The sequence below is a fragment of the Prionailurus viverrinus genome, chromosome B3 (assembly GCF_022837055.1).
Source record: "Prionailurus viverrinus isolate Anna chromosome B3, UM_Priviv_1.0, whole genome shotgun sequence".
NCBI lineage: Eukaryota > Metazoa > Chordata > Mammalia > Carnivora > Felidae > Prionailurus > Prionailurus viverrinus.
In genome coordinates this window covers 140,990,939-141,018,276 of record NC_062566.1, presented here as the reverse complement: position 1 = coordinate 141,018,276, position 27,338 = coordinate 140,990,939, and the positions used below count along the sequence as shown (strand labels likewise).

Here is a 27,338-nt window from a genome sequence, read left to right as displayed (position 1 = left end):
ACTCCTCCTCCCTCGGTCCTGCGGGACCCCTATAATCACGTGTTCAGCACGCATTCTGGCCCACTGAGGTGACATGACTGTCACCCCCCCCCCCCCGCCCCGTTTCCATCACTGCAGCCTGGAAACTGTTTAACTAGCTGACACAGTGGGAACCTCCCTTCATGTGTCCTGTCCTCAATACATTCCTTCCTGTTTTATTACCAAATTCATTTAAAAGTCTGATTTAAGGCCAACCTTTCAGTTCTTAGAAACGCCAGCAAGAGAAACTCTGATATTGATAACAGGACTCAAAACAACCCTTCCCGTGTTAAGAGAGTGGTTATCTCCGAAGCATGTCCACAGCCTCCCTGACCCTGCCTGATCCTGGTGAGACTCACGAGGCTGGTGCCCCTCCCTTAGGACTGCAGCATCTGTGACCACAGCCCAGGGCCCGCTCACTCGTCAGCAGGGCCGGGACAGCACAGGGTGAGCTGAGAGCCACCGTGGCACGGTGACATCAGACGGGCCCGGGAACCCTAGTCACTAGGCCAGAACCCAGGCCCTCCACTTCCTGTGTAATTTTGGTTCAATGCCTTGCCCTCAGGTTCCTCATCTCTGAGGTGGTAAGAGCAGTGGGACCCGTTTCTCTGGGTCATTGTGGGAAACAAAAGCGATACAGGCAAAGGACTTGGCGCATATAGTCAGCATCTGAAATTGTGCGCAATTACGCTACGCTTATTGTTAGGACTCTGCACCCTTTCCTGCTGGCTCCGGCCCTCCACGATGGCACCTTGACGGGACCCTGCAGCCGTCGGCAAACAGCAGAGCCCATGTCCGGCATCCACCCTCCCAGCTCTTTCTCCCAAATGGAGTCAAGCGGGGCTAAGGGAGGGGCAGCGCTTTAGCCCAAGAACAGATGTGGCTTTTGGGGTCAACGGTTCCAGATTTTCCATCAGAATGTTTTGACAGCAGACATCTGTTTAACAAACACTATGACGCGTTATTTGGACCTCACGTCAACAGCAAGAGAAAATGATTAAAGGTCATTTGGGCACCAGACCTTCTATCCAAAACAGGAAAGGCAGCACAGCAGGCAGAGGGAACTGAGTGCATCCAGCATCCCTGGCATGTCGCACAGCATGGGGGACAAGATGTAAAAGAGGGGACAGGACAGGCAGGGGCCGGGGAGGCCTTCAGTCCAGACAGAGAGCGCAGCTGTCATTCCGTAGTCACACAAGTCTAAAAACCCAAGCCGGGCAACAAATGTCAATTGTGCATCTGGGGCAGGACAGTCTGGTTACACTGCCAAGGGTAAGTCTGAGGCAGGAGCTGACAAACGACAGCCTGCAGGCCAGCCGCCCCTGCTTCTGTAAATAAAGTTTTATTGGAACACATTCATGCCCATTAATCTATGTGTTTTTCTCTTTTCTTTTCTTTTCTTTTCCTTTTTCTCTTTTTTTTTTTCTCTCTCTCTCTTCCTTCCTCTCCTTAAAAGAGCAAGGGCCAAGAGCAGAGGGAGAGGGAGAGAGAGAATCTCAAGCAGGCTCCACACACAACGTGGAGCCCAACTAACCCACTGAGCCACCCAGGTGCCCAGTCTATGTATTTTCTAGGTCTGCTTTCACGCTTCAACAGCAGAACTGAACAGCTGAAACAGAGACCCCATCTGGCCCAGAAGGACTAGTCTATCTACTATCTAGCCTTGACAGAAAGCTTGCCCATCCCTGATTTAAAGATTGGAGGCCAAGGAACCAATTAGAAAGTTACTACAATAGGCACAGAAGTAACAAGGGCCTGGGGACAGGGAGTGGCAAAAGCGCTGAAAAATGTTTAAGAGGTGACTGCAGACAGATGGGAAGGGGCGGGGCTTTGGGAGGCTGGTGGGCGTGACCTGAGGTCAGGAATCTGGGAAGTCCAGCCAGTACAGGAGAAAGGGTGCAGAAGCCAGGGGACTATGGGACAGAAGTCCAAAGGTCAGAGGGAAGTCATTGATCTCGGAAAGACCTAAAAGTGTTCGAGGGATGACCTCACCCAAAGAGAGGAAAGAGACCAGGAGGAAGGCACACGTGTGTCCCATGTACGAGTATGAGGACCCCCTCAGAGCACCTGTCCCAAAGGAGATCACGACTTGCCCCAGAGCTTTCTCCCCTTCATCCGAAATCCTTTCTTTTTATCTTCTCATGCAGTTAAACAAACACCATGTTAAGAGGAAAAGGACAAATGAACTAACCTGATCCGGTTCTCAGTTCCAGGCCTTTAGCTTTTAGTCTTGAGCGAATAAATTCTTCTTTTTCCTAAAAGAAGACCACTATCAGAACGCTCTTTCTTCGTCTTTCCATCTTTCCTTGGGTGGGACACAGCCCAGAGTGGTCTGGGGGAGTCTGCATGGGCCCATCTCCAAACCTGGGCTAAGCCATCTGAATTTGGTTAAAAGTCCCATGCTTGAAGTAGGGATTTCAAAAGAAGATGTTTCATGAACTGTTTATAAATCCACAGAATAAGATAAGTACAGTCCGCGTGACACAGCCTACGCAAATGGATAGACATATAAAGCTTTTCTTCTGGATTAGAGAATTTTTACTTCTTTCTCATATAGTTTATTTATGAATATGCTGTTAAGAATTCTGAATTCTCAGAATGAAATCACATCACAAAAACCCATATTTCATAAACATAAACACACACATTCTAGTTCTGGCTCTGCTACTCCTTTTAAGGTAAAACTACTTGAAAGTCTTGAGATCTATGATTTTATGAATGATCAGTATTTATGTACAGTTACATATAGATTTAAAAACTGTATGCAGGGGGCACCTGGGTGGCACAGTCAGCTGAGTGTCTGACTTCGGCTCAGGTCGTGATCTCACAGTTTGTGAGTTCAAGCCCTGAATAGGGCTTCTGTGCCCCTTCGGATCTTCTGTGCCCACCTGTCTCTGCACCTCCCCACTGGTTTTCGGTCTGTCTGTCTGTCTCAAAATAAATAAACTTAAAAAAAATAAAAAATTATATGCATATGTTAGTTTACATACAGGCATACATATGAGAGAGAGAAGGGAGGGAGATGGAGGGAGGCTGAGGGAGAGAGGAGGGAGGGAGGGACCAAGTCTGGACTGAGTAGAAGAAAGGCAAATAGTAAGGATTTAGCACCCCCACGTGGCCATTTGTGGTACCTCTTTCTCATTCAGACCTTAAATCGAAGCTTACCCGACAGAATGTCAAATTCTGGTTTGCCCAAAACTGTTGGTTCCATTCTTGTGTTTCTTGTCTTAATTTTCGTAGCTTTTGTTCCAATGGTGATTCATTTTCGGGGACGTAAAAATGAACAGGTCGAAGGTTTGAATGTTTGTCTGGGGGTCCTATCCAATCATGGCAAGATTTTCTTGGAGGGCAGAATCCTGAGACCTTTAACAAAATGCACAGGGTGAATATAAACTAAGCGAATCTCCAGTACTGTAAAATGCATAGTATAAATTTATTAAAGCCCCTCATTAGCATTCTCTTTTTAAGACCATGTGCCAGAGAATACCCAAATTAAAAGAACTACAATAAATATTATTAACGTGAATACCATAGGGAACATGTTCAACAATGGCACTGGAATAATGCAACTCCTAATGCAAAACCAGCATTTAAGCCTGCACTTTGTACTGTATACAAAACTAACTCAAAATGGATCAAAAGCCTAAATATAAAATCTGAAACTATAAAACGTGTAAAACAGCAAAATTTGCACAACCTGAGACCAGGCGAAGATTATTTAGATACAACACCAAAAGCACGATCCATGAAACAAAAAAGATAAGCCACAGACTGGGAGAAAATATATGCAATTCCGAAAAAGGACTTGTTCCCAGAATATATAAAAATCTCTCAAAACTCAATAATAAGAAAACAGACGACCCAATTTAAAAATGGGCAGAGTGGGGGCGCCTGGGTGGTTTAGTCGGTTAAGCGTCCGACTTCGGCTCAGGTCATGATCTCACGGTTCGTGAGTTTGAGCCCCTCTGTTGGGGTCTGTGCTGACCGCTCAGAGCCTGAAGTCTGCTTCGGATTCTGTGTCTCCCTCGCTCTCTGCCCCTCCCATGCTCATGCTCTGTCTCTGTCTCTCGGTAATAAATAAAAGTTAAAAAAAAATGATTAAAAATGGGCAAAGTGGCCAAATAAAGCTTTCTCCGAAGAACACATATGGATAAAAGCCTGCTCAACATCACAAGTCACTGGGAAACGCAAATCAAACCCACAGTGAGATACCACCTCACACCTTTTTATACGCCTAAAATAACCCACAAAGACATCTGACAATAACAAGTGCGGTCAAAGACGTAAAACAAGCGAGCTTTGATATGTTGCTGGTGGAAATGCACAATGGTGCAGCCACTTCAGAAGAAAGGCTGGCAGTCCGTCACACAGGTAAACACACACCTAACGCACAATCTGGCACCGCTCCTAGCTACTTATCCAAGATGAATAAATACATATGCTCCCACGAAAACCTGTATGTGGCTGCGAAAAGTGGTTTTATTTAAAATTGCCAAAATCTGGAAGCAGCCTACGCGCCGTCCTCCCACTGGTAAATGGCAAAACCAAGTGTGGCCCACACAACGGTGCTTGTCAACGACAGAGCGCGACACTCTCAACGGCAGGCAGCACGCGATGGATCTCAGGTACATTCTGCTGACTGAAAGAGCCACACCAACAGGCCGCCCGCCGCGGGATCCTATTCACGGCCCATCGCTCGCAGGATAGAACAGGCGTGGGGGTGGAGGAAGCGGCTGACTACCCAGGAATTTCTACACCGAGACACAGAAAATGTTCTTTATCTTGAGTTGTGGTGCTGTCCACACATTCGTCAGGAGTGAACTTCACTGTATGTCAACTGGACTTCAATAAACGTGACATTAAAATGAAAGGATCAGCTGGGTAATCGAAAGACTAGCTTTCCGTTTGTCTGCTTTAAGACCGATGCAGATCCATTGTCTGGGTGGCTCAAGTCAGTTAAGTGTCCGACTCTTGGTTTCAGCTCAGGTCGTGAGGTCACGGTTTATGGGTTTGAGCCCCACATCCAGCTCTGCACTGCCAGCACAGAGCCTGCTTGGGATTCTCTCTTTCTCTGCCCCCCTCCCTCCGCTCACGTGGTCTCTATCGCTCTCAAAATAAATAAATAAACTCAAAAAAAAAAAAAAAAAGATCAATGTAACCTAAACTCATGGGGGAAAAGTACCATTCAATGTAGAAATCTCTTATACATTATTTAAAACAAACAAATAAGCTCTATTGAACATGACTTCCACCTCTAGCTACAACAGAGTGCCTCCCATGCGCCCTCCCCGCACCAACAACTAGAAAACTCCCAGCCACGGGAAGGAGTGAAACCACTGAGACTCACAGCATGGACGAGTCTTAGAAAAATACAGAGGGAAAGAGCCAGGCAGGAGAGAGGATGTACCGTGGGAGCCCTCCGTGCCGCATCCTCGAAGTCAGTGGTGACTGCAAACATTCACACGTTTGTCCAAACTCATCAAATGTACACTTTAAGTGGGGGGTATTCATTTTACTGCATACAAATTAAAAAGCCAATTAAAAGAATGGTTAAAGCTGACAAAGACCAAAGGAACTACCACACTGCACATAATTAACATTTCTTTTCCCTTTGGAAGGTACTTCATTCAGGATATTTCAGTTCTTCGGCATCACGGTTACAAGATGCGACTTCCAAGGAACGAAAACCAGAGAGGCAGGGTTTGCAAATTTTAACATGAAACAGCTTTGTCTACTTGGCTACTCACTGATCGTTTCATTTGAAGCAGAAATAACAGCTAGCTTACAAATACGATGTGGCCAGTGTTTGGCGGCAGGTCAGGCGGCAAGAGCAGCAGCAAGGGGCAGGGGGAGGGGCCGGAGCAAGAAGGCGGACGTCTGCTCGGCTGGGGACATTGCCCCCAGGCACCCTCCCCAGTGTGGGCTGACATCCCTTTAGGCCCCTAGACTCAACCTTGAAAACACAGCTTGCTAGTTTTGGCTTCGATGCGCCCCGCGAATCACCACCAACACACCAAACGTCTCAAGAACCCGACGCTGCCGAAGAAGGTTGCTACGAGCAAACCCACCAGCGGTGTGCCCATTTGCCCCTTTTCTTGGATGCTAGGACCTTCCTACATTTTCTAAATTCCCAAGCATTCTACAAATAGGATGAACTTAAAGCATGGCAAGGAGCAGCAGGTTGGGTCTGGAAGGGTCGTTCCCAAGTTTGCTGCAGAGAGCGTCTCAGGTTACAAGAGCTCTGAAATCCTCCTGTGAATTTGGAAGCCCAAGTTCTACTGTAAAATACGCAGGCACAGCTATTCATGCAAAAAGCCTTTTCCTTGACCTGTGTTCTCCACAGGCGGTTTTGGAGTTACGTTATAGCTCCTCCTTCAGGACAACACTGGCACCTGTAACCGTTTATTAAAAATCTGGTGTGTTCACCTCAGCTTCAGAATGCTTACCACTTAGAAAACCATCTTGAGTCTGGAATAAGTGAATGAGCAGGACCGGTTGGAAAGTATATTGGGATTTCCTCAGACTTTCAAACTGTTTCTAGAAAAGAATCTTTAGGGGCGCCTGGATGGCTCAGTCTATTGAGCATCCAACTTTGGCTCAGGTCATATCTCGCGGTTGGTGGGTTTGAGCCTCGCGTCCGGCTCTGTGCTGACACTTAGCACGGAGTCTGCTTGGGACTCTCTCGCTCTTCCTTTCTCTCTGCCCCTCCCCCACAAAACAAATAAACTTTAACAAATAAATTCAAACTGTTAAAGACTTGACAGATTAGGTAAAAGAAGCTACAACATTTGAGTGAAAAAATAAAACCATGGACAGGAAGTGCACCATCACCGAAAAGGAGTTGTAATGAGTTAAAGCTGTGGTGCTGGGGTCCTTGGGTGGCTCAGTGGGTTCGAGCCCCGCGTTGGGCTCTGCGTGGACAGTGCAGAGCCTGCTTCCAATCTTTTCTCCCTTTCTCTCTGCCCCTCCCCCGCTCATGCTTTCTCTTTCTCTTTCAAAAGTAAAAAAACAAAAAACATGGTGACAGTTACTATCACAACATGGAATGCTTCCTCAAGTTCAAGCAACATATCGGAGGCTCCAGAGGAGTGGGGGGAGGGACCCCCAGGCCTACTGTGGCGGGGCGGGGGGGGGGGGGGGGGGAGGGGAGGGCGGTGCGAGCACACTGTGGGGGCAGGGAGGACAGGAGCCTTTCTCTGCTGTCACCGGGGGAGGGTGCAAGGCAGAGGCACAGGGAGAAGCATGCAGTGGTGAGGGATCGATGAGCCACCCCGGGCAGCACACAGTCCCTGATTAATACGGCTGAGGGAGGTATACAAGTGCAAGGGTGTGCCGTGCACTTTACAAACAGTAATGAAACATGACACACACCCTTCCTGATAAACTCCACGCAGCCAACCGATTCTTACAAACTGCTTTCATTGTTTTGACAGCGGCTTTAGAGAAAAATAATTCACGTACTGTGAAATTAACCCCACCGAAGCGTACAATTCCGTGTTCTCAGCATGTTCCCAGAGGTGTGCAACCATTACTAATTCCAGGACACTGTCACCACCCCAAAGAGAAAGCTGTCCTCATGAGCAGTCACTCCGCATTGTCCCCCAGTCCCCACTACCACCGCTCTATCTCTGCCTCTGTGGATCTGCTTGCTGTGGACATTTTGTGTAAACGGAAGATCACAGTATGTACTCTTTTGTGACTGACATTCACATAATATGTTTCCAAAGTTCATCCACATGGTAGCACGTGTCAGAACTTCATTCCTTGTTACGGCTGAAGGCTGAACCAAAAGGTATTTCGGTATTTCCCAGCGTGGCCATAACACATTTTGTATCTGTTCGTCAGCTGAATGCATCTGGATTGTTTCCACTTTTTGGCTGCTATGAATTGTGTTGCTGTGAACACTGGTGTACAGATTTTTGTGTGGACATCTGTTTTCAATTCTCTCGGGGGTACACACAGGAGCAGGATGGCAGGGTCACATGGTAACTCTATGTTTAACCTTCGGAGAAGCCACCACGCGGCTTCCCACGGCAGCTACACCAGGTGACACTCCCTCAGGCAGGGTGCAGGGTTCCAGTTTCCCTGCTGAGCATTTGTCACCGCGCATCTTGTCCTCATTGTAGCCACTCTAGTGGGCACCAAGTGCTGTCTCACTGTGGCTCCTTCTCAGATTTCTGCCACAACCTTGTATCACTAGCCAGCCCGTGGCTGCAAGTGACTCGTTAGTGTCCTTCAGACACAAAGGCTACTTGGTAGCGAGGACAGGAGAAAAGTGAAACAAGCCCTATTTGTCAAAGACAGGAGTAATTTCTTTGCTTTTGAATACTAGAAGAATGTTTCCTCAACTTGGGGCTATTCGCGAGGTAATGGCAACAGACAAGATACACTTGTTAATTTAACTTCTATTACTAACATCATCTCCTTTGCCTCCCTAAGTCAAGACAATCAACAAAACAGTAACTCAAGCCCCGATTTAGCACATTTGCCAATTTCCATGGTGCAAATCCTTCCACTGTGGACAATCTCAAGCAGTATACCATTATGTGGTTTTTCTGCCACGTAGGTACAATAGTCGTAAATAACCTCAAAAGCAGAGATGATTGTAAACTATAACAAAATAAACACATGTGAAAGTCTAAATATGTATTATCTTTAATATAACTTATTTTAGTATATAATTTTTAGTAATAGCTGTTTATTAGCAAACTTCCTGAAAATGTAGCGGGGCATCTGGGTGCCTCGATCGGTTAAGTGTCCGACTCTTGATTTGGGCTCAGGTCATGACCTCACGGGTTCGTGAGATCAAGCTCAGCATCGAGCCTGCTTGGGATTCTCTCTGGACTTCCCCTGCACATGGTGGGGGGGGGGGGGGGGCGGCACACGCTCTCTCTCAAAAATAAATAAAAACTTAACAACGTAGGAAGCAGCTCTCTTCACTGCAGGACGTCAGTGCTAGCTGGGACACACCAGGCCACACCCCTCACTGCAGACCCCATCACGAATGCACTGACCCAGTCACCTCAATTCCCTACTGCTTTTCAAAAGGGTTCATAACATGTTCCACACCACTTTAACCAACTTATTAACAGATGTTCTCTGGAAATGGTGGTCAAAACGTAGCTTAAGTATTTATAGTTTTGAGCCGTAGGTGAGGCCAAGCTTCCCCCCCCCCGCCCCACCCTGGGGTCTGCAGCTGGACCTGGGGCGCAAATCCACGGGAGACACATCCACAGAGGAAAGCCCCAGGGGTCATGCAGGCGTGGGCCCCACAGGGAAATGAGGACCCAAGCAGCAGCCCGGTGCTGATACACTAGGCTGCACTAGAAGCATCAGCTGTGGCAAGGAACAGAAATATATGGAGACCAGAGGAGGGCAGGAACTACTTTAATCAAGGTTTGTTCCTGTAGAGTCCCTTCAGTCCTGGTGGTGAGAATGCTTCTTTCCTCCTGGGGGTGGGGGTGGCGCCTCTCCAGAAGCTTCCTCTGGGCCTCTCTCGGAAGGCAAGGAGGGAAGACCACCCTGTCGGCAGTTTCCCGAGTGCCTCACACCAGAGCGGCCCAAGAGCGGCCCACGCCGTCACCCTTCGGCACCCTGTAGAGAGCAGCAGCTTCAGTGGTTTAAGCACCCAAGGTGGTTTCGCTCTTCTACCAGTATGTATGAGAAAATAGATGAAACCAAATAGAACTTCCAAAGCTATCAACATGATGAAAAGGTTTCCTATAACGTCTTCTAGAAGCAAGCAAACCTAACTAAGTGTGTGTATGAGAAAAATATAAGAACTTTTTATTTTTTTAATTTTTTAACATTTATTTATTTTTGAGACAGAGAGAGACAGAGCATGAACAGGGGAGGGACAGAGAGAGAGGGAGACACAGAATCAGAAGCAGGCTCCAGGCTCCGAGCCATCAGCCCAGAGCCCGACACGGGGCTCAAACTCACAAACTGTGAGATCGTGACCTGAGCTGAAGTCGGACGCTTAACAGACTGAGTCCCCCAGGTGCCCCAAGTGTGTGTCTTTTTAAATTTTTTTTCAACGTTTTTTATTTATTTTTGGGACAGAGAGAGACAGAGCATGAACGGGGGAGGGGCAGAGAGAGAGGGAGACACAGAATCGGAAACAGGCTCCAGGCTCTGAGCCATCAGCCCAGAGCCTGATGTGGGGCTCGAACTCACGGACCGCAAGATCGTGACCTGGCTGAAGTCGGACGCTCAATCGACTGAGCCACCCAGGCGCCCCTTGAACGTTTTTAAAGAAAACATTTCTAAGACTCCCTGCAAGCAGCGTTTGCCACAAGAGCTCTGTCCCGTCCGCCTCATTTTCCGAGCGTGTCTGTTGGCAGGCCCTGCTGCTTCTTCCTGTACTTGACCGTTCTTATCACCTTCAGACTTCTGGAGGAGGAAGCCGCTGGAATGCAAACTTTCCACCTGTTTCAAGTTAACTTATTTCGTGATCACTGCCAATACGTTTACTTACGGCCCTTTTTCTCACAGCAGCAAAGGCGAGGGCCGCAGTGATCAGAATTAAAAAGAGTCACACCCTGTCCTTTGAGAAGCCTTCTCTGTGGCTGAAGGAATAAGCTTCGCAGAATTCTGGCCACCGGACTCTGGCACCCCCCTGCCAGGACCTGAAGGACTCGGCTAGGGCGGCTGCAGCAACCTCCCCCCACCACACACACACACACACACACACACACACACACACACACACACACACACGCCTCCGCCTTGGTGAGGTCTCTGGCCCCGTGACAACTCCTGATGGGCTGGTCTGAGCAGCGCCACCGCCTCCAGGCTGCCCCCTCCCCGCCTACTCCCTCCCCGCCTACTCTGTCCCCATACCCACCCCTGCTGCGAAGCAATGCCTCCCACACCCCTGACCGAACTGTGCCGCCCCTTCCCGTAAAATGTAAAATCTTCCTCGGTGATTATCATTACCCTTAGGAGAGAACCTAACCCCTTCCTGTGGTCTGGCAGCCCGGGCCTGCTGGGGCCCCAATCTCTCCTTTTCCTCCACCCACAGGAGGCTCCTTTAATGCCACGCCAGCTGGCTTCTGTCCTTCCTCCGCCTGCGTGTTTTCTCCTCCGTGCTCCCTCCTCATGTTCACGGCCCCGGGTTCAAGGGCACCTCTCCGCGGGCTCCCCCCTCATCTTCACAGCCAAGGGCACCTCTCCGCGGGCTCCCGAGGCTCCTCACAGCACTGGCACGTCTGCTTCTCCCAGGAGCCTTCGAGCCCCAGGCGGCAGGACTGCGCTTGTTGGAGGAATGTTCTTCCCAGTCTTAAAAAAATTTTTTTTAACGTTTATTTATTTTTGAGACAGAGAGAGACAGAGCATGAACAGAGGAGGGGCAGAAAGAGAGGGAGACACAGAATCTGAAACAGGCTGCAGGTTCTGAGCGGTCAGCACAGAGCCCGACGCGGGGCTCGAACTCACGGACCATGAGATCATGACCTGAGCCAAAGTCGGACGCTTGACCGACCAAGCCACCCAGGCGCCCCTGTTCTTCCCAGTCTTAATCTTTCCTGTTGACTCTCTGCTTATGCAAGAAATGCGCTTCAACGTCAAAAAGCCCTTGAACTTTCTGCCGGAAGGACACCTGACAAGCTAGTTATGGCCATTATTGATGAACTGGTGCCAGAACTTTCAGAAGTTGTGAGCGAGCCAAACACCATCGGCTGTCAAGACTGTTCTCGAGGGTCCGTCACTGCTAGATCCCGCCGAGTTTCCAGGTTTTCCCGTCTGTGCGGTCAGAGTGGCGCGCCTCACGGGCTGTTCTACAGTAAGCTGGAGCACAGTGGGAGAACTGGGAGGAGCTGGTGTCGGTGGCCGGGCCGAGCTGCGGCGAAGTGGGAAGCCAGGCTGGCCGGCTGGCCAGGAGGGAGAGGGGACAGGTCCTAGACACAGCGGTCACGTCCACGTGGCCACAGCCGCGGCACCTACCAAGGTGTTCACTTCGTCCTGCATCCACTTCTCGCAGACTCACACGTCCTCACAGTTGATCACGGTGACTCCTGTCTGGCACTTCTGAAGCGTCTCTCTCACGCAAAGCTGGACCAGGAGGGGCACAGCCAAGGTGGAAAGTTCCAAACGAAGGGCCAGCTGGTCCACAAAAGGGACTGAATTCCTCCTTCCTGTGCCATAGCAACAGGGCCCCGCTGGCAGAAAGACGCCCTCATCTGCTTACCTAAGACCTGAAACTGCCACTTGTCGTCGTCAAATACGACTGGACACCAGACTGAACAATCGTTCCAGGGTTGCAGTGTGTAGATCTTCAACCTTTCATCCTTTATTTATTTATTTATTTATTTATTTATTTATTGCGAGCGAGCGAGCGAGCAGGGGAGGGGCAGAGAGACAGAGGGAGAGAGTCCCTTACTGACAGTGCAGAGCCCAACACGGGGCGTGAACTCACGCACTGCGAGATCGTGACCGGAGCTGAAATCAAGAGTCCGACACTTAACCGACGGAGCCCCCAGGCGCCCCTCTCATCCATCCTTCTAAAAACAATATATGATCTCTACATTTTCCTTTTGTTTTCCAAAAAAAGCATTTTTTTAAAACCCTACCTTTCCACAAATATTCCTGGACTTCTGCCCCAAAGCCTTCAGTCTTAGAAACCAAAGGTGATTCACACAGGGACCCAGTGAGTGGCAACAGGCAGCTGGCCCAGGCTCGCCCCACGGACTTGCATCCCAAGATGGGGACCCCTCCCCTCCCCCAAGCCGACCGAGGACGCTGAAGGACAAAAGGGCAGGTGTCACCCCCGCAGTGCTCCACCGGTTCACCACCCTCCAGATCTGTACCCCAGTGTTGTCTTCTTACAGGTTCCTTATCAGGAAGCCTTAAAGCAGTCACCCCAACAACTCACGGCTTTTCCGAGCTACCCACACATGAAGAAGCGCCAGGAGGCGCCAGGAGTGTTCAGTGACCCCCTCCCTCATTTGTCACCTCGCTATTGCCTAAATCATCTGCTTTACAGGTGAACTCTGTCAACCAGCTCTCTCAACCACCCTCAGTTTTCCACTATAATTTGAGAGATTTTATCTTACTCGCAGCAGAGTTAGCTCTTCTGCGCTCCCCAGTAAATATATGTTCTGTTTTTGTTCACCCCAGAACTGCTATTTAAAAGGGAGGAGGAGGAGCTTGGGGGAGGAAAAAGTCCTTCTGTAAAAGGAAGACTCCCTTTGAGGTTACAATAATTACCGTAATTTACGGCTGTCACAGCAGCAGCATGGAATGCACGGCTTCCTCACGGTGGAGTGGCTGTCTCTCGGGCGGGACAGGAGGCGGGGCCGCGCAGGCTAGAACCCATCAGCTCTGCTGGCGAGCAGCCAGGACAAGGAAAGGAACGTGCGTGTACGTACTTGTCACACCGAGCGTTCATCACCGCGTCTGGGAGGGAACAACCCCTCCCGTTTTTTCTCTTTCTATGTAAACTGCCAGCCAGGCAGCCCCGTGGGGGGCTTCTCCTCCTCCAGCTCTGCAGGCCCAGCCTCCTTCTCCACCCCTTCCCGCTTACAGCAGGCTCCTGGGCTCTCCCGGCACAGTCCCGGGCCCACCTCCCCACGAGGAGCCAGGATTTGGAACCAAAGACTTTCCCCTAGGCCCTCCTTCCCGGAAGTGCCTGCACAGAACACGAAGCTCCTGAGTGAAGGCGTCACACTACACCACTGGGGAAAGCGGTGGGCAACGATGAGAGGAACAGATGCTGGCAAAACGTGGTGTCCCCAGGTCTGCAGTCCTGACACTTCGGGGCCAGCAACCGAAAGTCTTCCTTCTGGAGGGTTGGGATCCCAGCCTCCCATTCTAGACAGACGTAGACACGTCAGCATTCCGTATTCAGCAGTACATAAAAAGACCAGCACATCAGGACCAAACAGGGTTTATACTGAGTGAAACGTTGGCTTCACATCAGAAATCAGCCAATCCTGACAGAGGAACACAATCCCCCAACGAAGTTAGTCTTCTCAAAAACAAAGTCAAACCTGGATGTGGTCAAGGCTCTAGATTGCAGCTGTCAATTTACAGGAGACACACAGATCGGAGGAACATGGTACATTACGCCCTGGGAAAGCAACAGCAAAACACAGTTTGTGGAAAATTCAAAAGGACACATCCTTCCCCTCCTCCCGCATAAACTACTTTGAAAAAAGGAAGGGGACGGAGTCAAAACCTATAGATTAAAAAGTAACCAAAAGAATGTTAATACATCACAATCTGTAGCCCTAATGTGAATCCTGATACAAGAAAACTGTAAAAGCAAAACAAAACAAAAAAAAGCAGAAAACATTTCTACGATAACTGAAGAAATCTAAAAAAAAAAAAACTGAACGCTGAACATTTGCTGAAGTTGTATTTTAGTTGTTATGTTTATATATATATTTTAAAGTTCATATCTCTTTTTTTTAATTTTTTTAACACATTTATTTTTGAGAGGCAGAGCACGAGCAGGTGAGGGGCAGAGAGACACAGAGACAGAATCTGAAGCAGGCTCCAGGATCCCAGCTGTCAGCACAGAGCCCGACGCGGGGCTTGAACTCATGAACTGTGAGACCATAACCCGAGCTGAAGTCAGCCGCTCAACCGACTGAGCCACCCAGGTGCCCCTATTTCTTTTTTTTTTTTTTCAAGTTTACTTATTTTGGGAGGGACAGGGAGAGAGAGAGAGTGAGCAGAGGAGGGACAGAGAGAGAAGCCCAAGCAGGTTTGCAGTGTTAGCACGGAGCCCAACACGGGGCTCAAACCCATGAACCATGAGATCATGATCTGAGCTGACATTAAGAGTCGGATGCTTAACGGACTGAGCAACCCAGACGCCCCCATATGTAACTGTAAAAGATACAAACTTTTGAACCCTAAAAAATAGTAAGCATTTAAAAAAAAAAGTTAAAAAAACATGAACTTTGGGGCGCCTGGGTGGCTCAGTCGGTTAAACGTCCATCTCTTGATTTTGGCTCAGGTCACCATCTCACAGTTGTGACTGAGCCCTGCATCCAGATCCACGCTGGGCGTGGGGCCTGCTTGGGATTCTCTTTCTCCCTCTCTCTCTCTCTGCCCCGCCTCCCCTCTCAAAACATTAAAAAAAAAAAAAGATACATAGGAAATATTACAAATGAAATGTTCCTTTTTTTTAATTTTTGAGAGACAGAGCATGAGCGGAGAGGGGCAGAGAGAGAAAGAGACACACACACACACACACACACACACACACACACACACACACACACACAGAATCAGAAGCAGGCTCCAGGCCCCGAGCTGTCAGCACAGAGCCTGACACGGGGCTCGAACCCAAGAACCGTGAGATCATGACCCGAGCTGAAGTGAGAGCTGAAGTCAGACGCTTAACCCCGAGCCACCAAGGCGCTCCACAAATGAAATGTGAAATCTGATATTTGCCACAAAGTAATCTGGGAGCCGGGAATGGATGGGTAAAGATGAAATAAACACCCCCAAGCAGACAGGGGTAGAAGCAGGGTACTGGACACACAGCATTCTTTACACTCTTCTGTTTTTGCAAGTTTAACATTTCCCATAAATAACAAAAATAGAAAATAAAGGAATGTATTTCTCCACATGGGACAAGGGGAAACCCTGTAACTGTTTCACTCCATGAAGAAACAGCGTGTGGGGACATCTGAACAGGAGGCAGAGAGTGAGAAAGGCCCCTTTCAACCCTGACTCTGCTGGGTAACACCAGGCCAGTCACAGCCAGGCCCTGGGCTGTTTAAAGCCCTCTGCCCCAGCTTTAATTTTCTTCCAACTAATTTATCGAAAGCCTTTTAAATACTAGAAATATCCATGCTTATTTTAAAACCCTCTGATGAGGCTGCCTGGGTGGCTTAGTCAGTTGAGCATCCAATTCTTGATTTTGGCTCAGGTCATGATCCCAGGGTTGTGGGATCAAGCCCTGTGCTGGGCTCTGCATCAGGATCTGTGCTGAGTGTGGAGCCTGCTTAAGATTCTCTCTCTCTCTCTCTCTCTCTCTCTCTCTCTCTCTCTCTCTGCCCCTCTCCCCTGCTCATGGGCACGTGCACTCTCTAAAAAAAAAAAAAAAAAAAAATTTTTAAATTTTTATTTTGTTTAAAAATAAATAAAATCCTCTGATGAGACCACTCACCACTTTCTCATTTGTCTAGCATTTAACTTCCCTCATGTGTTTACTCTGAAGCTACATTTGAGGGGAGGGGACTGTTGAAAATCATTCTCTTTAATGAAAATCTAAGCAAAATATGGGATCAGGACTCCCACTATTTATCTGTAAATATTACCTCTCCTGCTGAGGGCCTGTTTGGGCTTTTTTTTTTTTTTTTTTTTTGATCCAAAAGTTACTAGAAGAAAAATGTTAATTCACTGTCCTCTAGATACAGGAACTATAATATAGATATTCTTTTTTTTTTTTTTTTTTTTAATAATTTTTTTTTTAATTTTTTTTTTTTCAACGTTTATTTATTTTTGGGACAGAAAGAGACAGAGCATGAACGGGGGAGGGGCAGAGAGAGAGGGAGACACAGAATCGGAAACAGGCTCCAGGCTCCGAGCCATCAGCCCAGAGCCCGACGTGGGGCTCGAACTCCCGGACCGCAAGATCGTGACCTGGCTGAAGTCGGACGCTTAACCGACTGCGCCACCCAGGCGCCCCAATGTTTACTTATTTTTGAGAGAGAGAGAGAGAGAGAGACAGAGCATGAGCATGCGAAGAGCAGAGAGAGAGAGACACAGAATCTGAAGCAGGCTCCAGGCTGCCAGTTGTCAGCACAGAGGCTGACACGGGGCTCGAACTCGGAACAGCTAGATCGTGACCTGAGCCGAATTCGGACTCTTAACCTGCTGAGCCAACCAGGCGTCCCAGGACTACAAGCAAACAGTAATGTGTATAATGTAACCACTGCTTCTCTAACTTGTGAGCTCATTTTTATTTTTTTTTAACGTTTATTTATTTTTGAGACAGAGAGAGACAGAGCATGAATGGGGGAGGGTCAGAGAGAGGGAGACACAGAATCTGAAACAGGCTCCAGGCTCTGAGCTGTCAGCACAGAGCCTGACACGGGGCTCGAACTCACGGACCGTGAAATCATGACCTGAGCCGAAGTCGGCCACTTAACCGACTGAGCTACCCAGGCACCCCTTGTGAGCTCATTTTTAGACTCCCCCATAAAATCCTGATGCTATACTTCAATAAACCTGGGCAGGGGAAACTAGACAAACCAATAAATAATTAAAGATCCTGGTGCCCGGGGCCACATCCCAGACCTATCACCTCAGAATCTCAGGGGGTGGGGAGAGGGGGAGGTATTTTTTAAAGTCTTCCAGATGATTCCAAATGTGCAAACACTTTTAGGAGCCGATGATGTAAACTACAGAGACAAGGAATACAGAGGTGTTAAGTGCCTAGAAAGCACTTAATTTTAGAGCTGACTTTTTTTTTTTAATGTTTATTTATTTTGAGGGGGGAGGGGCAGAGAGCGAGAGAGGGAAAGAGAATCCCAAGCAGGCTCCCCACTGTCAGTGCAGAGCCTGATGCAGGGCTCGATCTCTCAAACCATGAGATCATGACCTGAGTTGAAATCAAGAGTCCTAGCTGACTTTTTCAGTTGGGTTTCAAAGAAAAAAGTGGTACCAGAGACAGCAGATGGGAATAAATCACGTAGGTCCTAAAGCAGCTTTCCTGAACTCAAGTGGAGAACAAAGAATTAACGAAAAAGATGTAGTGAGGATGTGGAGAAAGGGGAACCTTCCTACACCGTTGGTAGGAATGCAAACTGGTATAGCCACTCTGGACAACAATACAGAGGTTCCTCAAACATTAAAAATAGGACTACCCCATGGTCTAGTAATCACACCACTGGGTATTCATCCAAAAAATACAAAAACACTAAATTGAAGGGATACACGTATATAATGGAATATTCAGCCATAAAAAAGAATGAAAGCTTGCCATTTGCAACAACTTTGATGGATCCAGAAAGTATAATGCTAAGTGAATAAGTCAGAGAAGGACAAATACCATATGATTCACTCATATATGGAATTTAAGAAACAAAACAAGCAAATGAAAAAAAAGAGAGACAGAAAAACTAAGAAACAGACTCTTAACTGTAGAGAATCGATGGTCACCAGAGAGGAGGTGGGCGGGGGGAGACGGGGATGAAGGAGGGCACCTGTTGGGATGAACACTGGGTGATGTAAGGAAGTGTTGAATCACTGTATTGTACACCTGAAACTAATATAACAGTGTATGTTATACTGAAATTAAAATTAAAAACTTGGGGCGCCTGGGTGGCTCAGTCGGTTGGGCGGCCACGGCTCAGGTCACAATCTTGTGGTCCGTGGGTTCGAGCCCCGCGTCGGGCTCTGTGCTGACAGCTCAGAGCCTGGAGCCTGCTTTGGTTTCTGTGTCTCCCTCTCTCTCAGACCCTCTCCCGTTCATGCTCTGTCTCTCCCTGTCTCAAAAATAAATAAACGTTAAAAAAAAATAATAAAATTAAAAACTTAATAAAAAATATGTTGTGTGAACTAGACATGCAGGATTAAAATATATCTATTTAAATAAAGAAAACAGAAGGTTCTCGACCTGTTACTTTTAAGAAGACCTAATATCTACGGGGCAGGGCGCTGGGTGGCTCAGTCGGTTAAGCGCCAGATTTCGGCTCAGGTCACGATCTCACGGTTCGTGGGTTCAAGCCCCATGTCAGGCTCTGTGCTGACAGCTCAGAGCCTGGAGCCTGCTTTGGTTTCTGTGTCTCCCTCTCTCTCTGCTCCTGTCCCACTTGCGCTCACGCTCTCTCTCTCAAAAATAAGTAACCATTAAAAAAAAAAAAAAAAAAGGCCTAATATTTAAAATCAAAGTCTGAAAGACAACAATCTCTCTGTGCAGCAGGAATTGAACTACCTGGACAGAGCCAGCCATGTACTCAGCGAGCACAGGGAGATACGCCCAAACAAACAGGAAACACAAATCGCCCTGAAGTAAAAACTGATCCTGTAAGTTCTGTGCAAGGTCTAGCACAATGGGGCGCATGTCCTACAAAAACACTGCAGCAGTTTCCGCAGGAGAGCAGGGCCAGGTCTGACTCACCGGCAGCTTATCCCCTTGTCGGCATCACAATCCACACCTTCACAAGTTCAGGCGGCCCAGCGGGTGAGCAGCCCCCTGCTCCACTGTCACTTGGACAACAAAAGGAAGAAAGGTCTCATCCTAAGGATTAGACCCACGGTAAGACTGACTTCAGCAAAAGGGTAGGTGACAATAAAGGAAACCTTGTTTGGGTGTTTTTTTTAAGATTTTATTTTTAAGTAATCTCTTCACTCAGTGTGGGGCTCACAACCCCAAGATCAAAGGTCGCATGCTCTACCGACTGAGCCAGCCAGGTGCCCCTTGGGCACCCTAGTTCACAAAATAAGCTAGGGTAAGTCCTCATCCTAGGGACAGTTGGTTGATGTTACGTTTGCCTGCCCGGAGCATTTTCAGATACCTGTTGAATACCTTGCTGCCCAAAGACTGAGATGCTGAGTGGGTTTCTATATTGTAGGAATGAAAGTCCCCGCTGTGGCCACTGTAACAGGAAGCTGAGCTAGAGACCGGGGCTCTGGGTGACCAGTTGCCCTGTTAACTTCTTCTCTAAACTATAAACCAGGCAGAACTTCAAAGCTGCATTTATAAAAGAATGCTAACGGGCAACAGGCTAAAATAAATGAAAATTGACAGGCAGGCTCATTTTGGAATTCTTAACTGGCTTTTTTATCCCGGGCTTTCCAGGCCCCCTCCTTAGCCTGTTGGCAAATGGAAGTGTTAGTATTTGTATGCTTTGTTTAAATATTTTAACTGCAGCGCATTCCACAGTTAGACGACATTTTCTTGTGACAGGTGGACTCAAGGCTTAGAACTCCACTGACCAAAAAAAAAAAAAAAAACAAAAAACAAAACAACAATCCTTTCCCAAAAAAGTGCAATTGATAAAAACTGTCATTCTTTGTTGCTATAGATATTGATCTTTGTGGACCTTCAACCTGTAACATGCGTGTATGCAAATAGCTTCCAAACAAGAAAAACTATTCAACGTGAAGTCCCACAAAAGTCGATGATAACGTGTGCCATAGCTTGAAGAAAAGGACTAATAATCTCGACGAAGCCAAAACACAGACCGAAAACAAAACAAAACAAAAACATGCTGTGCACATCAAGAGCTGTTTAAGAAAGAACAACCTTCGGGAAGAAATAAGGTACGTAACAAACTCGCTACAGCTGACTCGGAGGTACGAATTAACAAAAGTTCCGACCACCAGCAGTCCCCGGCGCGACAGCGACACCCTCAGTTCCTAGAGACCAAGGGAGTTGACGCAGGGCACTTGGGGGCCCCTCGCGCCGGGGACTCCCCACTCGCCACGCCCCTGTCCCCCGCGGGCCGCGGGCGCTGCTCCGCGCCAGGCCCGGACGGGCTCGAGGACCCCGCTCCCGGAGAGCTGACGCCGCAGCCCGGCACAAAGGGGTGCGGGACCCACAGGTGTCCCTGAGGAGCGCCGCCTGGGTGTGTCGCCACCTGCGGTCCCCCGTCCCGGCCCACCCTCTGCAGGAATCCCGCTTACCCGGCTCGGCGCCGTATCCCTGCGCTCCCCAGCTCGCTCGGGAGCGAGCCGACAGCCTGGTCCAGAGAAGGCGCGGCAGAGCGGAGAGACCAGAGCCCTCCTACGGGGCCGCAAGGCGGCCATCGCCCGCGTCCCCCGGCGGCCGCGGCGCACGGCAGAGTCGCGCCGGCGCGAGCGGCTGCGTTACGGCACGGTCGCAAAGCCGGCGGGAGGGAGCGGCGCGGCGCGGCCGACGGTGCGCTTTCCCAGCGTGGCACCGGCCGCGGGGTGGACCCGGCGGGGGCGCAGGGCGCCGGCGGCAGCTCTTGGGCCGCGGCAGTTCCGGGCTGTTGTGCCAGGCGATAGCGGCCGGCGCGGCCCGGGCGCGGCGCGGCGCCGGAGGACGTTTTCCCAGGGCGGGGGCTGTTCGGCCCCGGGGCGGGGCCGCGGGCCGGCGACCGCGGGAGCGGCGGAGTCGCTGGGCGTCGGCGGCGGAGTGCGCGATGGCGCGGGCGGCACAGGTGAGCGCGGCGCGGCGGCGGCTGGCGGGCCCGTGGGCGACCCCGGCCCCGGCGCGACCCCCGCTCCGGCCCGGCCGGCCGGGCCTCGGCGCCGCGCCGTCCTCGCGTCCGACGCGGGCCGGCCCGCTCGCCTCCCTCCCGGGGCCTCCTCCCGCCCGGGGGCTCCGCGGCCCCGGCCCAGAGCGGTCGCCCCCTCCCCGCGCTGGCCATTGTGAGGTCAGGGCCGGCGGGCGCGTTGGGGGCCCGGGCGAGACGCCCGGAGCGGCCGCTGCGGCCAGTAGCTGCCGCGCCACCGCCGGCCCCTTCACCGGCCGCCCGGTTCAGACCTAGCCGGCTGGGGTGAGAGGGATGCAGCCAGGGGCTCAGCTCCGGTGCCGCACCCCGTAAAGGGCTGACCTTCCACCTCGCCATCTCACCTCGGGAAGCCAAGACCAAACCAGCTTAGACTCTTCTGGGTAAAGTGCTGGCAGAGAAGGGCGAGGGGGGCGGAGAGGAAGAAGCCGGGCAGCCCGCCCTTCGTGGGGCGCCAGAGGCATGTTCCTGGCCGGGACACCCACCGGGGGTCGGTTTCGATTGATGACCCACTCTCCCATTGAGCCGTGACGGAGACCCGAGAGCTTGGGGGGGAAATGCGTTAAGCCATTCTCGACTCCTGATGGGAGGCTAATGAACGAATTGCTCCTAGCTGTCACATGTTTGGGGGAGGGGGTGGCGAACGTGACCGGGGCTGGGGAGGTACTAGCCCTCCAAAGCCCAGCGTGCTGCTTTTAACACGGTACCAGTCACCTGTCCCTCTCCGGGCAATTTTCTACTTCTGCAGGGAAGGTTTGCGAGGTGCTAGAAGGGTGCGGGGAGAAACGGGGTAACTTTGTACACGTGCGTGAAGGGTGGCGAGGAACGGTAGAAGTGGGGACTTTTGGTGGCGATTGGGATGCAGTGGCATTTGTTTTATTTAATTACCTTTTTCTGGAAACTAAGCATAGCTCTTTGGTCAGGTGGGTGCTTAGATGGCACTGTTCCCACGTGAAGGTAAAAAGATAAGAGGCCACTGTTTTACATCCCCCAAAGGTGCCTGCTGTTGCCGTCAGCCAGGTTCCAATGTTAATACCTAAGATACTTGTGCTGTTTCTAAGCTGATAGTTGATTTCATTCTGTTGGTATAAAGACATAGGCTGCTCTCTGACAGTTGAGGAAACTCGAAATTCACAGGCACAGAGCTCCAACTCTGTCCACACTGCAGTAAGCCGTTGTTCTTAATCTCTGCTGTGTAGGTGATTTTCAGGAAGGTGGATTAGTCACTCTTTCTGCACTTGAGTATGATTGTTGTTTGGATCACAGCAATGACGGGCCCTTTTTTTTTTTTCCCAATGCTTATTTTTGAGAGAGATTATGCACAATAGGGGGAGGGGCAGGGAGAGAGGGAGACCCAGAATCGGAAGCGGGCTCAGGCTCTGAGCTGTCAGCACAGAGCCTGACGCGGGGCTCGAACCCACGAACCATGAGCTCATGGCCTGAACCGAAGTTCGGACACTCAACTGACTGAGCCATGCAGGGGCCCCGGGCCCTTATTTCTTAAATGTATTTTTTTAAATGAGAATCTCAGCATAAATATACAGTCACCGTTCTGAAGAGGCTTTGTGTAATTTGTCATTCTTGTCATTCTTTAGTGCTTCTAAAACTGAACACAGCAAAAGTATGGATATGGGAAATCAACATCCATCCATCAGTAGGCTGCAGGAAATCCAAAAGGAAGTGAAAAGTATAGAACAGCAAGTAATTGGCTTCAGTGGTCTGTCAGATGACAAGAATTACAAGAAACTGGAGAGGATTTTAACAAAACAGCTTTTTGAAATAGACTCTGTAGATACTGAGGGAAAAGGAGACATTCAGCAAGCGAGGAAGAGGGCAGCACAAGAGACAGAGCGTCTTCTCAAAGAGTTAGAGCAGAATGCAAACCACCCACACCGGATCGAGATACAGACCGTTTTTCAAGAAGCCCAGTCCCTGGTGAAAGAGAAGATTGTGCCCTTTTACAGTGGGGGCAACTGTGTAACCGATGAATTTGAAGAAGGCATCCAAGACATCATTCTGAGGCTGACACACGTCAAGACCGGGGGGAAGATCTCCCTGCGCAAAGCAAGGTATCACACTTTAACCAAAATCTGTGCGGTGCAAGAGATTATCGAAGACTACACGAAAAGGCAGCCTTCCCTGCCGCTCTCCGAGGACGCGCATCCTTCGGTTGCCAAAATTAACTCTGTGATGTGTGAGGTGAACAAGGCCAGGGGCACTCTGATTGCACTGCTGATGGGAGTGAACAATAATGAGACCTGCAGGCACTTATCTTGTGTGCTCTCGGGGCTGATCGCGGATCTGGACGCTCTGGATGTGTGCGGGCGGACGGAGATCCGAAATTACCGCCGGGAGGTAGTGGAAGATATCAACCAGTTACTGAAATATTTGGATTTAGAAGAGGAAGCAGATAGCACCTACGCATTTGACCTGGGACAGAATCATTCCATCTTAAAGATAGAAAAGGTCCTCAAGAGAATGAGAGAAATAAAAAACGAGTTCCTTCGAGCACAGAATCCTCCTGAGTTGTACCTGAGCTCCAAAACAGAATTGCAGGGGCTGATCGGACAGCTGGACGAGGTAAGTCTGGAGAAGAACCCTTGCATCCGGGAGGCTCGGAGAAGAGCGGTGATCGAGGTGCAGACCCTCATCACTTACATCGACTTGAAGGAGGCCCTGGAGAAGAGGAGGTCCTTCGCTTCCGAGGAGCACCCGTCCCATAAAGCGGTCTGGGACATCCTGGGAAACTTGTCCGAGATCCAGGGAGAGGTTCTTTCATTTGATGGGAACCGAACGGACAAGAACTACATCCGGCTGGAAGAGCTGCTCACCAAGCAGCTGCTCGCCCTGGACGCCGTGGACCCTCAAGGGGAAGAGCAGTGCAAAGCCGCCAGGAAGCAGGCGGTGAAGCTCGCCCAGAACATCCTCAGCTATCTCGACCTGAAATCCGACGAATGGGAGTACTAACGTACCACAGGCCTCACGGTGGCGAGTTCTGCTCTGCACTTTATATATCCTTCCGTGTGTTTAGAGAGAGCTTTCGGTTCGTGGAGCCGAAATGGAATTTATACGTGCATATTTCAATCTCGCTATTTATGATTTAAGCAAATTCTATTCGGTATCTCTGCTGCTTTTGATGTTGCAAAACGAATATGATTACAGCACATTAACTTTTCCATTTGGATCATTATTTGTATGTTGTGTGGTTTTTGGCGGTTTTTTTCATCAGAAAGTGGAATTGGGCAGCTCTTGTGATCTCTAAGTGGGTTGTGCAGGCATTAAAATGCAGACATTTCAGGATCTACATGTAGGCAGAACCTCATACGATACTAGAACAATTATGAGAAGGGGGAAGATTTTTGGTTAAGTGGAAGTAACGTCCAAACACAAAAGCAATGCGGTGATGTGTTTTATTATGCTGAGTAGAGCAGAAGGCTTTCTTTTCCCCCTTAATTTCTAAGGCCTGATTGGTCCAACCCAAGTTAATAGGGTGGGGGTTTTTCTGTTTGTTTTCAGATTTTCTGTTTTTCTCATAAGCGTTTTTTTGTTTGAAAAATGGTGTCTGTGTTTTCCCCCATACTCTGCACTTAGAGGGGAAAATCTTATTTTTGTGTGCAGTGTAAGACAATTATGAAAGCTAGTAGCAAAGAAACCTTTGAGACTGCATCGAAGAAGGGATCAAACATCAAATTGCCTTCAAGTTGCCCTTGTTTGCACAACCTGAATCTATAATTTTCCGTAGTAGTTAGTAAGGATGGGAACATTTAGGTAAGGTTAAGAGACCTTTAGAAAAAAAAAGAAAGAGAAAAGGAAACACCCTTACGTGTAGCAGGGTGATGAAAACCGGAGATTAGTTACCAATGTCAGGCTGCTAACACTAAGCCAGCGCGTCTGAACGTGGTGCGGCATGGGCTGCCTCTGTCGTTCGAGACCGTGTGATGGACAGACTCCCTGAACCCACCTGCTGCTATCATACAGCGTCTGAGAGCAGAACCCGCCGGGAGCTGCGTGGGACCAGATGTTTCCAGCTTGTCTGAGGAAGTTCGCTACTCACAGCATCCCACACCCTCGCACTCTGGGACGAAGCCGCAAAACAGCTCTGAGCACCTGCCGCACTCCTTAGCTCGTGTCCCTGGTCCCCGGGTGTTTCTCTAGTGCCCGCGAGAGCCAGTCAGGTCTGTCCACGCGGGACGTGTCTTTCCTCCTGCTGAAGGCATGCGTCTTTCTGTCAATGCTTTCTGAGGATTCGGTTTCATGGCTGCCAGTCTATGGGAACAAAAGAATTTCCCAAAGTTCTGAAGTGCCTCCATAACATGTCGGTCCCAGTATTATAACAGACAGACTACTCTTTTTTCTGTTCCCACTTTTCACAGAAGAATCCTGTTAGAGCACATCTTTTGGACCCTATAGTCTGTAATTTTCTCTCAGAGATACTAATTTGGTAACTGTGTAAGCAGCTAAGAGTAGGAGAGAAGGGAATAGCCCTAAATACCTAAAAATGATAAAAGTGTGGCCCTAACAGATTTTCACTTTGTCCCATAATGAAAAGCCCTTGATGTGTCTTTCCTGCTACAAGTGTTCTAGATGCAGTGGGCGGTGGGGTCAAAGGCACTGGCACATGTGCACAGGGCTTTCGCGTGTTGGGACCTTGAGCCCCTCCCTGTGCACACCCCGCCCCCGGCCCCTGCGGGTTCCCAGTGCAGGTCACTGGCAGCTCATTTTGGCCAAAGTCCTTTTAGGCCTGCTGTTCTGCACGCTAATTTTAGGGCCCTTTTAAATCTCGGAGCTTTTAAATTCGGTGCCGTCACAGTCACCCCGCCGGGAGATCAGGGCTGACTCCGCCGCATTGGGTGTATCCTGCGCAAGGCTCTACTTCAATTTCAACGTCAGATTTGGAAGTCTGGCGTCAGCGTTTCCTTCGCAAGCATCCATTGTTCTTTGAAAAGGGACCTTCCGGTGCTGTTCATTTCAAACAAGGTTTGCCGTAGCTCTGGCGGCGCTGGCCCGTGTCGCTAAGCCCGGAGCACTGGTCCGAGGGCACCGATGCCTTGAGTGGGTGTTCAGGCACGACGTTTCCTGTCTCCCAGCCTGTTCCAGTTCCTTACGCCTGATTATTCTCCCTTAAGGAACCCTGGTGACGCGGGATTTACGCTTCCTGTCCCCCGCAGGGCGGTGTCTGTTAATGGGGCCTGCCGCATGTAACCATAAACTGGGCTCGTTACATTGTATTGTATTTTCATGACCTGACGTGAGGAGAACCTGTCCTGGAAGTGAATCCTACCCCTCAAAACGTTTGGCCTTGGGTCTGCATTAAACGGTATAGTCCATGTTCAAGCAAAAACTGGCTGGGAATGTTTGCTTTCATTACCTCCCGCGAAGACATCTTTGCCTTCAGGGCGGTCCTTACCCAAATTAGATTAAAGTCAACGACCTATAATGAAGAAGTTGTGAAAGTAAAGGTAGGGAGTCTCCGCAGTACAGTGGGATGCTTTATTTTGCCTTGGCGTGTGGTGTATCTGTTACAAGGTACCGTGTGTGAGACGGGGAGGGGGGGCATCGCTTTTTCTCACGTTTTACTTTGCCAGTTTTTAACTGGTTTTTGAAAGTCTAAGCTTACCCTATACACACAGGTTATTTTTGAGCAAAGCTTTTCAGCTTTTATTTTTCTAAGAATAACCGAAGAACTATTTGCCATTGATTTTGATGTACAATACAGATGTGTTACCCCAGCGTGTTGGTTCCTGTCCCCTCTCTATTCGTTGTGTGACTATTGTAACCGTATGTCTGAAATAATGCAGTATTTTGAGATATTAGTGTGCCCTTAATTATTAATGAAATAAAAATCTCCTAGCTTATCTTCGCAGTGGAGAAAGGATACGAGTCTGAGGTGTGAGTTCTGTTCTGATGTGTTCACCTTCACTGACTGCCTGCTTTGGGGAGGAAAAGGTCTTGCCCGAGCGGCCCAGGCGAGGGGAAGGTGGGCTCCGTAGGTCCGTTTGGTGGCAGTGGCCTAAGAAGGTGACAGCACTAAGCACAGGCCAGGGTCCTGTGGCAGGTGAAGGGGTACCTGTGTAAAAAGCCCCGGAAGCGTGGGCGCCGGAGAGCGGCTCCCCCGGGGCCCGCGCGCAGGAGTTGACCTTCCCCTAGGAAAGGGGAGAG

At 49.5% G+C, this 27,338-nt stretch overlaps 2 protein-coding genes across 4 annotated transcripts in view; one reads left to right on the top strand and one right to left on the bottom strand.

Moving 5' to 3' along the window:
• LOC125167699 (cytochrome c oxidase assembly factor 8) overlaps nt 1-20,799 on the bottom strand; it is a 28,703-nt gene extending 7,904 nt beyond the window's left edge. The window contains exons 1-3 of the mRNA XM_047862220.1: nt 20,608-20,799; nt 3,184-3,381; nt 2,210-2,273 (exon numbers count right to left, since the gene is read on the bottom strand). Of these exons, the coding sequence (XP_047718176.1) occupies nt 2,210-2,273; nt 3,184-3,381; nt 20,608-20,730 (385 nt within the window). The 5' untranslated portion in view covers nt 20,731-20,799. The remainder of the gene's footprint in view (nt 1-2,209; nt 2,274-3,183; nt 3,382-20,607) is intronic.
• On the top strand, nt 20,130-27,054 carry BAG5 (BAG cochaperone 5). Of its 3 annotated transcripts, none has more exons than XM_047862219.1 (2): nt 20,130-20,244; nt 22,775-27,054. In XM_047862219.1, exon 2 carries the CDS (start codon nt 22,803-22,805, stop codon nt 24,144-24,146), a length of 1,344 nt encoding a protein of 447 aa, XP_047718175.1. In that variant the 5' UTR covers nt 20,130-20,244; nt 22,775-22,802; the 3' UTR covers nt 24,147-27,054. The 3 variants fall into 3 exon arrangements, with proteins under 3 accessions (XP_047718175.1, XP_047718174.1, XP_047718173.1); XM_047862218.1 differs by lacking the exon at nt 20,130-20,244 and adding an exon at nt 20,817-21,107; XM_047862217.1 differs by lacking the exon at nt 20,130-20,244 and adding an exon at nt 21,341-21,562.
• The last annotated feature ends 284 nt before the right edge of the window (nt 27,055-27,338 follow it).

What these genes read in the sequence shown, in the direction of transcription:
- BAG5 (XM_047862219.1), top strand. Translation starts at nt 22,803, where the DNA reads ATGGATATGGGAAATCAACATCCATCCATCAGTAGGCTGCAGGAAATC.